The sequence below is a fragment of the Scatophagus argus genome, chromosome 17 (assembly GCF_020382885.2).
Source record: "Scatophagus argus isolate fScaArg1 chromosome 17, fScaArg1.pri, whole genome shotgun sequence".
Classification (NCBI taxonomy): Eukaryota; Metazoa; Chordata; class Actinopteri; family Scatophagidae; genus Scatophagus; species Scatophagus argus.
This window is the reverse complement of record NC_058509.1, coordinates 6,498,049-6,512,442: the sequence shown is the minus strand read 5'-3', so window position 1 is coordinate 6,512,442 and position 14,394 is coordinate 6,498,049. Positions and strand designations below refer to the sequence as shown.

At 40.4% G+C, this 14,394-nt stretch overlaps 1 protein-coding gene across 4 annotated transcripts; it reads left to right on the top strand.

Annotated features, from left to right (window-relative positions):
* Positions 1 to 7,669: 7,669 nt before the first annotated feature.
* LOC124074274 (transmembrane protein 42) lies at positions 7,670 to 14,182 on the top strand. 4 transcript variants are annotated; one of them, XM_046416990.1, is made up of 4 exons: positions 7,670 to 8,016; positions 9,263 to 9,409; positions 9,689 to 9,713; positions 11,774 to 14,182. In XM_046416990.1, exons 1-4 carry the CDS (start codon positions 7,840 to 7,842, stop codon positions 11,794 to 11,796), a joined length of 372 nt encoding a protein of 123 aa, XP_046272946.1. In that variant the 5' UTR covers positions 7,670 to 7,839; the 3' UTR covers positions 11,797 to 14,182. The 4 variants fall into 4 exon arrangements, with proteins under 4 accessions (XP_046272946.1, XP_046272945.1, XP_046272944.1 ...); XM_046416989.1 differs by having other exon boundaries at positions 7,671 to 8,016; positions 9,689 to 9,866; XM_046416988.1 differs by having other exon boundaries at positions 7,671 to 8,016; positions 9,689 to 9,866; positions 10,052 to 14,182.
* Positions 14,183 to 14,394: the final 212 nt, after the last annotated feature.

Sequence of the window (14,394 nt, the reverse complement as noted above, 5' to 3'; positions counted from 1 at the left end):
ACTCCCACTCCACTCTGGACCGGCCCCCGGATATTACAAGGCAATCCTGTTAGACACATCAGTACAAAACAGAAAGAGTAACCCAAAATAAAAGCACTAAAATGCTGCAAACAGCAGCAGGAAAAGTCTTAGATGACTCACGGATGAGGCTCATACGCAGAAAGACTTTTTCGGTGATATCTGGAAAGGCGTAGGTGTGACAAGCCAGGGACTCTTGAAATTGTACCAATGTTGCATAACAGAAATATATGTACATTTATATATATATTCTCAGATTTATTATATGTTCCCCTCAGAGGACCTTGACAAAAATGCAGTAATATTATAATCAAGCACAAATAAAATCACTGTAAGCACACACCAAAGTTTTATTCTACACTGTCCAAAATGTTTCTCAGAGCACATTATTTAACAGCTTTTCATATTTTTTTCTGAACTTTAAAACGTGATTTTTTTAAGAGTTGGATGTAATGGGAGGATGGATGTAATTCTACATGTAATTTTTGTAATTTCTTTTTATCTTTTCTAGTTTATGTGTGAAGTTTTAGAAATTTAGGAGGACACTTGGACTGTCATATCAGCTGTTCACACATACCCTCCCTCACACACACACACACACACACACACACACACACACACACACACACACACACACTTGAATCAGGATGAAAGGGACATGTTGATGAAGACCGGACCGAGGAGCACTGCAGGCTATTAAGAAGAGGCAGAGACTGACTGCGCTGAGCAATTGAAGACATGTCTCAGAGCCATCTCCACAGGACGCTTAACAGAACACACACACACATTCCTGCTGCTTGTCAGCTGAGGCAGCCACAAAGCAAGGATCAATACAAGAGGGTTAAAAAAAAGAGTCAACGGTTTGTTAAAAGCTTGTGCTGAGAGTCAAGCTCAGGTCAGCTGCACTTCATAATGAGAGGTCACGCCAGTTTGAGGCTTTTGTTATAAACTTTCAATTTAGAATGGCTATAAAAAACTTTATATAAAAGACTTTATCATGTCTAATAATAAAGAAGTGACTGTTTCCTAAAGCCCGCCTCTGAACAGTGACTGTCCAATCACATTTTAGTAACCATAACTTAGGCACTGCAGGTCAGTACACATATTTACTAATATTTTTTTCTCACCTCTGGTTACACATTTTGCATGCTCTTAAATATTCAAAAATCAGCTGCAGATGGATTTTTTTAAAGCCAGTTTAAGCTGCTTGGGACACTCATTGCCTCAATAAGACATAAAAATTGAGAAGCCAGCATTTTGTTTATCATTGTGTGTCTAACATGGTTTCTGTAGGAAATTAAAGCAGAATTTCCAAATTAAAATCCTAAAAATGTCCCCACCGCAGGACTAATAAAAGCCTGTCTTATCTTATCTTATCTTATTATAAAAATGGCACCTTCTCCCTCATTAAAGTTTAACTGCTGGACACAAGATGTCTCCTACTTCACTGTGAAGTCCATTCTTCAAGTTTCCACCTCACACTTCAGTTTTCCGAATGTTGGACCAGGATCAGCTTCCAAACCATCTGTGATGTCCCAAATCAGTTCGTACGATTCATCATCGCCTCTTAAAATCACAGTTTCTCTTTCACGTTTTCGGCAAATGAATGTTGAAGCAGCCCTGTAGTGTCACACTCTGCATCATTCTGCAAAGTGAAACTCAGACATTAAACTGCAAGAACAAGAAGAACGACACATTTCTCAGTGGACGGAGGCTTTAAAAGAGAGCTTTGGTGAAATTATTGGTTATGGACAAAACCAAGTTATGGCAACACGTACTGTGGTGCTGTGGTTTAGTATAGTAAACGTCTTCAAGCCAATCTTCACAAGTCCAGACGCCTTGCTTTAACTCTTTGAGTGTATAGTAAATTTTGTTAAAATAATACAGGTTTCAGTTTCTAATTGTAAGTGTTGCAATGGAGATGACATTTCAAGTTATCGTTGTCTTCAATACTTCTTCCTCCTCACCCTCTTCCATTCTCTCCTCCACCTTCATCATGTATATCGCCATCATACATATTACAGGCACTGTGAAGCAGGTTGCATCATCACCACCTCAGTCTCCATCATTGTGCCGAGACTCAACAAAAGCCATGTCTGTTTCCTCACCTCAGCACTAAAGCATGAAAGAGCTCATCCGCCCGGAGCTGTGATCCGCCGTGTTTCTTTTCCCCGGCTGCACCCTGACATCACACCAATCTCCTCCATTACAGGCCTGCGTCAGCCCAGTCAGATTTATGGCAGCCGTGACCGCCCAAGCCAAGGCCTCATCATCTTCCACTGTCAGTCAGCTCTCAGCACCAGAACTATTACAGCCTGGCAGATACTTTCAAACCTAATAGCTCCAAAATGCCTGCTTTTTAGGAACTAAAAGCCTTTCTGCAGCACGTCGTTTGGCTCACATAGTGACTGAAAAAAATTAAGCTGTAAGTAATTTATAAACTCAAACGTCAGTCCATAGAAGAACGTCTTTATTTTTTTTAATCAACCCCTTTTAATACCTTTAAGGTTGGAAATGTCGTTCCACACTTCTTGACAGCATCACATGTGCTGTAATCTGTTCCAGCTTGTTCCAGTTGTTCACTGAAGTTACATTAAGTTTACACCTGCTAAAATATCGCAGCAGCCAAATTTGTGCACAACATAATAGAGAATATTTTTTTCAGAAAATAGCTGTTTGATCATGAGGCTCAGCAAAGAAAAAGCCCATTACTCAGCTTTAAAAATAGAGTGTGAAGAAGACCTCCATTAGCACACCACTCATCTCTTCGTTCTAACGCCTTCACTTCCACGACATAATATTACATGGCTTTTGATAGATCCTGGCATCTCAAAGACGGCCGTGGTGAGTGGCAGGATGGAGCGCCTTGCTCCTTGATACAGGATGTGAGAATAACAGATGATTGCTCAGTCAGTGCACAGTCTGAAAAGTTATTGGGCAAATTATTGAGCAGCAGGGCTCATTTTCGAGCAGGCAGTCAGAATTTCAATAAGGATAGGTGTATTTTAACCTCGATCTTATCTGTGTTGATTGTGTGAGCTTGTCTGTCCTTGCCCCTGGGACAACTGGATCAGATTAGCGTATTCACCTGGTCTAATTGTACCTGGCAACCACAGGAACTGAGATTATCTGGAGCCTTTTTGTTTTGGGAACATTTTATCTGCTTGTTGCAAACTCTGCTGCCCGCCAGAATGGCTCCATGAAATGTCTCTCTCTCCTGTTTCTTTGTCCAAAAAGAAGCTTATTTAACATGTGAAATAAGCTCATTTTTTTCTGTCCGCTCTTACCTTTTCGGCATTGTAATTTAATCTTAAATTTTAATGCAAGTCAATTGGGTACTGTTGTTTTACAGTGTATTTAATTTCAGCAGTAGTTCAGTCCACAACGTGGGCATGTGGGCATGTTTGACTTGCAAAACCTTGAGCATGTTTGCACAACAGCCTGCATTATTCACAAAGACCAGCAGCCTCGCTAGTAACTCCTTGACGGACTGGAAGGCGGCTATTGACCCTGTACACTGACAAGGTCAACAGACTGTGTGTGTGTGTGTGTGTGTGTGTGTGTGTGTAGGGCTGTAAGCTGGGAGCAGGAGGAAGGGATTCTTATAGTTCAAGTTTGTGTGTGTTTGTGTCTGTGTGTGAATATCTGACTCGGTGCTTGCTGCCCGTTTCCATGCTGGGCTAAAAGATGAATTTACACATATTCATTAAGGCAGCTAACGATAAATGCTCTTAAACTTCAATCAGCCATATCTCTGAAGGTCAGAGCACATGTACACCTCTACAAGAAAAAGGAGCATTCACAAGACCATAAACCCAACTGCTTACACAACATAAAGTATATTTATGTCCAAATATTCTCATAGCAAAGAGTCAGAGCCGCAACATGTTGTTTTGTATAGCAGTGCATACTGTACAGACTGTAAAACCTTGTGATACTGGGTTATATAAATAAAACAGAAATTCAGAACATACAACAGTAAGCATACTCTCTCCCTCTGAAGGCACTTCTGTACTTACATCGGCAAGTGAATGCATCACTTTTGAAAGGCACTTGAGTACACATCTAAGTATGTAAGAGTAAGCAACTCCGTCTAAAGTGAAGGTGTATGTGACATTTCTGCACTAAAATACATGCAAAAAGCATTTAAAAATGCAATTTTTTAATTTATGTTTGAAAATCCTCCTCCTCATCATCATCATCATCATTATTGGTTCCACCTGTGTACTGAAAACAAAACAAACGGGGACAGATAGCAGTGCACACAGAAGCATTGATCTGAGTGTAACCAAACCAAAATGTTAAAAAGTTTAATTCTATCAGCAAACCCTAACAGCTTCACTTCAAGAAAAGTTAAATTAACTAAATAAGGTTCTAAAGAAAGGCTGTTATGGCGAAACATGAAAAGAAATGTGCAACAATATGAACAAAGATCCATTCTGTGACAGTTTTTATGGCTGAAGTTTCCTTTAGGGTCATTAAAATCTATTTCGGTCTGCAAGAATCTGACAGCTGAGTTAAAGGTCATAGTTAAGGCTGTTACACTAATGAACCCTGCACTTTGAGGAAAGTATTTTATTCCCCATTAAAATCACCTTATAGGACCAAAAAGCACAAAAAGGTGGACAAAGACACAGGAAGGCAGTGACAGACTTTCAGTTAAAGAGGCACTACAGCTCTCTGTGGGCTCAATTATCGCTCAGTCGAACTGAAGCAGAGGGACCCCCAACTCACGCTCTAAGTTGACACTTTCTGTGTTTGCCGGGGGAGCAGGGATATAACAGCTAATGGCTCTACTTCATTTCAGACGCAGGTGTCGAAATGTGACAGTCTAAGGACGGTTATTTCCCCGAAGCTTGACAGAACAGAGCAGACGTTGACAGAAGCAACAGCTTACTTCTTTTCCTCTGCACTGTCACTGCACGCCGTCTCCATTGTCCTCTAATGTCCTCTAAAATCCTTGTGTCTCCAATTTCCTCTGAGCACTCTGTGATCACCTTCTTAGTTCAAATCACTTTATAACTGACATATGGAGGTGCGTACAAAGCAGCAAAGTGTCAAAATGGCTTCTTTACGGGCTGATTAAGATTTTCTTGCTCACAATGTAACGTTGAAAAGGTAATAAATGTGGCAGCAATTTGTCAAAACATCAACAGGTTTTATTTTTAACAAATTGTTTGCTATACACAGACTGTGTAGAAGTGACTGATTTACACCCAGACAAAAGCTGTGGTGGATGCTTTCCTCTGAAGCACATTAGAGACATCTACTGGCTGGGAAAATGATGAGCTCACCATCATCTTCTTTCTTTGGAGGATTTGGGATTTCTGCCCATAAAAGCCAAAACATTACTGACATATTTGGTCAAGACTGAGTGAAGACCAAAATATGACATTTTGACATCTATTATATAAATGTATTATGGCATGTGATGGCTTGTGCCTCAATATCAGACAGCTTGACACCGTTAAAGCAGTACAAGTTTTCCACAGTAGACATTTTGACAAGGAGTTATAATTTTAAACTGGTTATCATCAGTATGCTTAAAATGGCAAAGTGAAATGGGTCACTCGTAGTGATGAATCTACAGAGAATCGGCTGAATCTGCCACCTCAGCATAGTTTTCAGCCACAGGTCAGCATTAACTTTTAAAATGTAATAGCCGTCAAAGTTGCAGTGGTTAGCACTGTCGCCTCATAGCAAGAGGGTTCCTGGTTCGAATCCCGGTCTGGGCCCTTCTATGTGGAGTTTGCATGTTCTCCCTGTGCCTGCGTGGGTTTTCTCCGGGTACTCCGGCTTCCTCACACAATACCAAAAACATACACATTAGGTTAATTGGCTACTCTAAATTGCCCCTAGGTGTGAGTGTGAGAGTGTGTGGTTGTTTGTCTTTGTGTGTCAGCCCTGTGATTGACTGGCGACCAGTCCAGGGTGAACCCCGCCTTTCACCTGTAGTCAGCTGGGATAGGCTCCAGCTATAGAAAATGGATGGATGGATGACTGTCAAAGTTGTATTCACAACTTGTATCTTCCACTCCCAAGCAGCCAAAAATTATGTTATTACAGCTTAAAATTAAGCTAAAGCTAGCTGGTGAGATCACAGTAGTGAGTTAGCCTTAGCTAAAGCTAAACTGTCTGACATTTTTACCCCAGTTGTTTCTTATAGGTAGGCTGAGTACAAATGTTAATTCTGATAAATGACCTTTGGGTAGCTTAGTTTGTTATCCCATATAAAAGGTGCATCTAGCTGCATCTAATGGAGAATGAATGAGTGAAGGAGAATGATTAAAGTAAATAACTATACTATAAGTTAACTTCTAGCCTAACTAGCCTAGCTTAGCAGAGTAGCAGTAACTGTTACCTCGGCTTTATCTGGATATTGTTGGTCTAATGATGAGATAAGTTTAAAAATATTTTAATAAATAATTCTTCTTCTCTGTTATTAGTTTGTAACTTTGTAAACTATTTCCCTACGTAAACCATTTATTTTTTTTTCACTAATGATCCTACCTCTTATCTGTAAAACAAGACATAATTCTAAGTCATTATCTTCTTAATTGCCCCTCTTCTCTGGCCAAATGTTCTGCTGCCGAGTCTGGTAAATGTAAGGATCTGCCTTTGATGACTCTTGTCTTTATTATAAACGGTCTGATTAACACAGTTAATACAGGCCCGTATATTCATGACTATCACTCCACTTTCTATTCCTCATCAGGAGAATAATTTAAGGTTCTTGAGGTTCTTCACCTCCCTGACAGCCATACTCGAGGCCATAATGGTGTCAGCAATGATTAAATCTGCCTGTACCTTGTAACTTTCCACTTTTTAATACATTTGAAAGCAACAAAATTGAGAGATGGGAGCCTTCAGTGTTTTAAGTTGAGCAGTTGGGGTACCTGTTGAGGTACAGCAGCACTGCTTGGACAAACTACACTCAGAACTGCATTATATGGTAATAAAAGAGCCCACAGTAATAATGATGACAATTTTCATGGCAAGTCATACATTTATACATGATTACTTTGCACAGAGGTGTGTGAATGCCTGCAGAGGCATAGTGATTTTTTAAAATTCCTAATTTTTTATGTCATTACATTGGCAGGGCATTTTGAGCATATCTGAATATTTTGGGGTTATGTATAAAACATTTTATAATCACCGCCTTGTCTCTGTAAAGGGCACAGAGAAGACACACACACCTCCCATCCACTCCATTTATACCTTGTGTGTTTTAATGTAATAAGCCTTTATAATGCAGCTCATCAGTATGCTGAAGGGATCTGAGGTCTGTCCCAAGCAGTCTGGATCAACTGGACTCGTATTTTGCTCTACACCCACACTCAGAGACATTACATTAGCATTGATCGTCCTCTACTGCAGCCAGTATTAACGACACAGAGAAATGGGAAGTGATGTCTGCTCACTGTCTATTAATGATCAGATTCTGATCGCTATCTTTTAATCAAAATATCTTATTAAGTCGATGTAAAATCGTTTATAATGATTATAATATGTTTGAAAACGCCTTACTGCTACTTGAAAGTCATCATTTAATTCAGCTGAGGTTATGAGATGATGGAACTACAATTCCCAGAATGCCACCGGGTGCGTTTTAGTCCAACCACAGCGCTGCCCTGGATTGACCATGTGTTGCGTGACTGCCACCGGACGGCTGTCTGTAGAAAGTGCAGGGAAACGTGCCACATAGTAACACACACACACACACACGCAGCCATGCAGGCAGCTCAACCCGGACCAGAAGCAGCAGCAGAAATGTAAAGATGGATTAAAAAATTATGTGCCTCGGCTGCCGTCGTCAACATGTTCCCGGGAGTTTTCTATGCATTGCTGGCGGGTTTCCTCGGGGCCGTGGCGTCGTCGTCGGCCAAACTGTCCCTCGGAGCCGACTATTTGAAGGGAGTCTGTGAAACCGGACTCCGGACGTGGGGAGAGCAGCGGAAATTTAGACAAGCGGACGAAACTACCGCCTGTGACCGGGTGAGGCCTTGTTAAAGTTGCTTTAATTATTAACGTAGTGAGGACGGATGTGAATAATGCAGCGCCGACGTGCATGGCTGCAAGTGGGGTGATTTCTCGGGAGGAAGTTAGCGGGGGGTGGGGGTTGTCCCCGCCCGCCGCCTCCTCCTTCTGCTCTCCTCTCCTCGCAGACTCCCTCAGCATCAGCACCATCAGCAGCATCACACGGGGGAGCCCATGCAGCAGCTGCGCTCTCGTGCCTTGTCCGCGTGCTGTGTGACATTGCAGCTCCGCGCGAGTGTGGTACAGTGCGTTATCGCGTTATTTTGTGAACTTGTCCCAGCGTGGCGGTGTAGATGGCGCGAAGAAGAACATGATTTCTGTGAAAAGGGGGTCAGGTTTCTGCTTGTGTGACCTTCACGATCACGTCACACGGTGATGTCATAAGCATCTGCAGGCAGCTGTATGCAGTATCGAACAGCGGAAGTGTCAAGCATTGACCTTTAATCTGAAGGATAATTAAAATAGCGAATAAGGTGTGCGGTTGGTTACAAAACAAATGCCCATACTATTCAGCACGAGACTTCAATGCGCAGTAAATCTTAAAAAATAGACAAAATAACAGGGAATAACTAAATATATTTACTCAAGTGCAGTCTTAAAGGTATTTGTTCTTTACTTGCATTTAACTTTACTTCTTTTCTTTACTTTTCATTTTCTGATCCAGTAAGTTTGAGGGGGGACTATTGCTTTTATATAGTTGCTTTACAGATTTATTTTTTTGTCAGTGAAATAAGTTGTATTGTTGCCATTTAAAATACCCAACAGCAGACTATGTAAAGTAGTAGAAACATAATGTAAGTATATTATAAATTCCTTGACCACAGGTTATTTGAGCACGTAGTGTGGACTATGCTGAATTGCTTCTTACCATTTGATGTTCCTTTTATTCACATCATGTTAATCATTCATAGGCTTCTTTGGAAGTACACTATATAGACAAAAGTATTGGGATGCGGTTGTTTTTCAGGGGTTGAGCTTGGCACATTTTACAAATCAGCTTGTAGTATATGTAGCATTATTAGATATCAAACTGTCCAGCAGTATCAGTCTCAGGCCAGCTACAGCTACATTACAGTGAATTAAATGTCTCCTACATGCATTATTAGTAATGATTCATTTATGTAATATAACACTCAGTGGCCATATTGCCATTGATAGTTTAAGTATGTTTAGATTACACATTATACGTTTTTGTTTTTTTCAGCTCCATATCCCTCTGAGGCTGCTGTGTGGCGGGCTGCTTTTCACCTGCAATGCTGTGATGTGGACCTTCCTGGCCAAAGCACTCAGGTACTCCTCTTCCTCCACCCGAACCACTGTGACCACTACCGCCTCCAACTTCATATCTTCCGTAAGTAACAGCCTCTCTTACAGGACCTCTAACGCACCCTTGTTGTATTATCTGAAAGTTAATTTCAGAGTAACCTTACATCCTTCATCCTTATATAAGCGGCTTTATTTTAGAAAATAGGCTGGGCTATATTCAGAAATAACTTGCAGCAGTGATTTAGGCTTCTGACAGGAATTTTTTAATGGGATAAGGCTTGCTTTAAGGCGTCTTTATTGGCTCTTTGATTTACTCTGACTTACAAGAAACCCTGTTTTGTTTTGTTTTTTAACCCTTATGCAGGCTTTCCTGGGGCAGCTGATCTTTGGTGAGCCTCAGATAATGTTGTGGTGGGTTGGGATCTCCCTAACATTTTCTGGTCTGCTAGTACTGCAGAGGATTTCACCACAGGATGGACGTCAGAACGCAGGCACCAAGGATGAATAATATGTCTTGTCTCCACTAGCTCCAGCTGGCACTGGTATGTGGTGTGTTTTGGTCTCCATCTCCTCCAATTTTAACTAATCTAGCCAAATAATAGTGAAATGGTAATGTTAAGTATATCTGGTCTATTTTTTTCTTACACAAAAGCGTATTTACTTAATTAAAACCCATGTTCTGCTCTACAGTGAAAAAACAAGTAGAATTAACTTTGTTTCCATGTAGGCTGACAAACACTGCTGGCTCAGCTGTGGTGCAGCCCTCTTTAGGCCTGTACTAAAATCAGAGGAGGTGCTGGCCTTCAGCCAGTCTAACCGTGGCACAACTACAGGCCACAGCCTGGCTAGTGGAGACAAGCAAATGGATGCCCGTGTCTGAAGATCTAAAATCATCTCTGTTCACAGGCTTACAGTGACGCAAAAATTACAACAGCACAACAACTCATGAGCTGACAGAAGAGATGTGAGGGAAGGGAAGAGACTAAAAGGAATAATTCAACATTTTGGGAATTTCTCTGATTTGCTTTTCTTGCTGAGAGTTAGATGAACCAGCGGCTGATTAGCTGTTCCATCCTGTTTCCAGTCTGTATGCTAAGACGGACACACAAGAGTGATGGTGTTCATCTCATTTAAAGCTGGGGTTGGTAAATTTGGAAAACAAACAAGAGAATTGTTTTGAAAGTATTCAACCTAAACACACACACTCACTTCAGCCCCTCTTCTTAAGCCACTCCTTCGAAACATCTAAATGCATACTGACTGACTTCACTACTCTAACAGCCGTAGTTGCGAGGTATGTGTTAGCGGCGAGTGTGCCATGTTTAACAAGCTCTTGTAGCATTTATATTCTAATAAATACAGATATAATCACTCTATTAAATCTCACACAATCATATAAAAACTAGCTAAATAGCAGTCACGAGTGTAGCTCTGTCCAAAAAGGCTACCCGACCTGGCAGTTAATGTTCACTGCTGTATGTTAGCTGTGTTTGCCACTGAACAGCTGTTGCTACCTAAAGCTAACTTCACTGTGATTGTGAAAGTGCAGCACATCATTGTAACAATATCCAACTACCTCAGGTCTCATTCACATGTAAGGAAACAAATGAAGTAAACGACAAATATGGCTACTCGCAGGTGTCAGGCTAGCATGTTTTGGGGAAGTTTGGCTGCACTTTCTCTGCCTTTCTTGTGCAACCACATCGCTGAAAGCTTTAGCAATGTAATCAGCCTTGCTTTGTGCAAGACGCAATGATGTGCAATGAAGACACAGGCAGTGTGTGCGCAAGTAGGCAGGTATGTTGATAGGCAGGCAGGTAGGTTGATGTATTTAGTACAATCCAAGAACAACCACAGACACCAGGGTTTTTTTCTTTTGTCATTTTGTAAGAGTATTAGATTTATTCATTGCTGGCAAAAAGAAATACATTACCAACCCTGCCTTTAACATTCAGCAAAAGAAAGTGCATTTTTCAAAATGTTGAACTAATTCTTTAAAGTAAAAGTCAGATAATACATTAAATGTATAATTCAAGAACCTGTGTGGATATTGACAGACTTTTGGGTTTTGTCCATGAGCAATGGACAAATAGCATCATTGGCTATGCGCATGATGTCACCATTAATCAGCCTGTACTGTGCATTATGTATTGCAGCCATCAGATCACCAAAGCTTTCTTAATTCTCACATTTCCTTAAGTTACTATAACATTCACTATAAACACTGACATTGCATTTTATGCATGTTCAAGGCATCTTATATATGAAGCACTTAGCTAACGAGGTGTACTCGTACTTTCACAAGTAATAATATTAATGTAGCGCTGAAAGGCTCATCCCTGGTGAGAATTTGCTCTCCGCCTGTGTCTTTGTTTTACGTTTGTATTTGCCTTTCTTGATAGCTTTGAACCATAACCTCAACATATGGGCATGACGCTTGTTTTTTCAGGCAGCTGGTCTTCCATTTCATGATAGATGTGCACATGTTCCTACCAAGGCCTGAGCTCAAATATCTCACACCAAAGCATCCTGGACATCAGACTATGTCAAAGTGGTGTCCCTGTGAGCTGCTTCGCCTCATTTAAGTCAAAATCTTGTGACTTCAGCGGCCAAACCGTCTCTCCAGCAAAAGAGACATCCCTTGGCCTCTTGATTGCCTGCTGAGTTTTATGTGCCCTGCATTTGCAATCTTTTATAATTCTGTTGCACGTCATGAATATCAGTCTATCACCCTATAATCTCTCGGGGTTTCATAGACACCTGGCTTCATTTAAAGCTTCCCTCTACATCCCTGAAGTTGTCAGTGAGAGTGCGATAGCATTATACTTCCTTTAAATCTCATAACACTGTGATGTGTGTAACAGCGAGGGAGCTTTGAGCATTAATAATTTAGCCTGGAAAATGGCAATATATGCTACTGGAGGGACATTTCTGTCAGCATAAATCAGCTAAGTCAATATACTGTAATACACAGGAATTTGCCTGAATATGACATGAAGGGTTGCTTTATTGAACAGTATTTTAAGGTCACACTTTGCTGTTTGGATACATATCATAATGTAAATGTATAACAGTATAAATATAATACCTGTCTGTAATATCTCACAGCAGCAATGCACAAATATGTCAGATGTCCTTCCAACCAACTGCTGCTGTGCAGGATTTGTATGATGTGATTTACATGCATCCCTATTAATGTGACTGCACTGAAAATGTGAATTTATAGCTCATATACTTAAGGCCGGCTGAGTTATGTTTCATAACAGGACTGTACTCACCATCACAGGATTTTTCAGCAGAGGAGATCACTCATAGTCACGAAGTCAGAGGTTTGTGCCTCTACATTTTTAAATCCTGGACGTGTTTGCATTAAATTCAAAGAATTACACATTTTGGAAAATTATGCTTATTAGTTATCTTCCCAAGAGTTGGATGAGAAGATTACACTACTTTCACGTCTGTATGATAAATATGAAGCTGGAGCACGACACGTGAGCTATATGCTTTAGCATATAGCAAACATTTAGCTCATGGGCTAACAGACAAGATGGGAAGGCAGGAAGTGACTTAAAGGAAATGGGGGAAAAGGGGTGTTAGCTTGCCAAGAGTTTCATAAAGAAAAAAATATACCAGTCTAAATTCTATCAGAGTAATATGAAACTGAAGCTAGCAGCCGGTTATCTTAGCTTAGCACAAAGGCTGAAAACATGGTAAAACAGCTAGCATGTCTCTTTCCAAAGGTAACAAGCTCCACATAGTGGTATGTCTAAAGCTCACTAACTGACTGGTGAGTCTAGCTTCATATATACTTGACAGAAATGAGAGAAATATAAAGCTGACTTGAGGCATTTGAAGCAAACAAGAGAGACTGGCCAAAGAATAGTTAAATAGTTAATTTTTAGAGGGAGTTATGCATGTAATATAATAATGACAAATAACCTGTTAATCAGTTAGCTTTAGAGGTGCTGGTAGATAGATTTTATTGCTTTCAGACAGAGCCAGACTAGCTGTTTCTCCCTGTTCCCAGTCTTTATGCTAAGCTAAGCTAACTTGCTGCTGGTTGTAGCTTCATATTTAATGAATTAGAGTATCTTCTCGTCTGACTCTCATGCAAGATAGGGAATAACCAAACTTCCCAAAATGTCAAACCGTAGTCTGTAGTCTTAGCTTTTGATTCTTAAGATTTATTTGGTGCCTGGCTACTCTAGAGTTAACAACATGATATGAGAGTAAACCATGGACCTGTGAACCCACTCTCACTATAATGTAAACAGTCAGAGCTTGGCAGTAGTCACATTTATAGCTACATGACATTATGGCCCTGAGTGTGGTGTATTTATATCCATGTGCACATAAACTGTAGATGTGGTTGTACAAAGATTATAAGACAATTAAAACTGATCTTGACTTGGCAAGGTGGGTCTCACATTGACGAATTAATGTACTACAGTGCAAAAAGTTTTTATTTGTCTTTGACCTGCCCTGGTTTACTGTTAATACCAGAGCTTCTTTTTGCTGTTGGTTCTGTTTCATGATGGCGGAAGAATTACGGAAACGGGACTAACTTTTCATTATTTTGTTGGTACTGTATCTTATATGTGCAGATTGGTCATCACTTCAATCTGAAGCTGCAGCTGAGCAGACAAATATGACATAATGTTCGCAAATCAGGACAGTGTGATTAGAAGCAAGTTTGCTGGTATAAACCATCCATAATGTGTCTTACAGATTAGTTGAAACAAATATTTGTGTACATTTTTTCTGTTAATAGGGATCATTTAAAGGGGTGTGTTGATTTCCATGTCAACTGAGAGATGGAGCACTGTTGAATTATTAAATGAACATCTCATCTGACAAACAAAATTCTTGTCTGCATCACTCAGCTTTGTTCTCCAAACAGAAAAGCTTCTGGTCTACAGCCCGATGAGCTGAATTACACTTGAATCACAATTTCACTGTCCTCTCTTTGCATTCAAACAATGTAATGTCTGACAAAGATCTTGTTCACTGTAGTTAATGGGCCTGGATGTAATGTTAGCCTTGAGATAGCCTACATCTACTTACACAGTG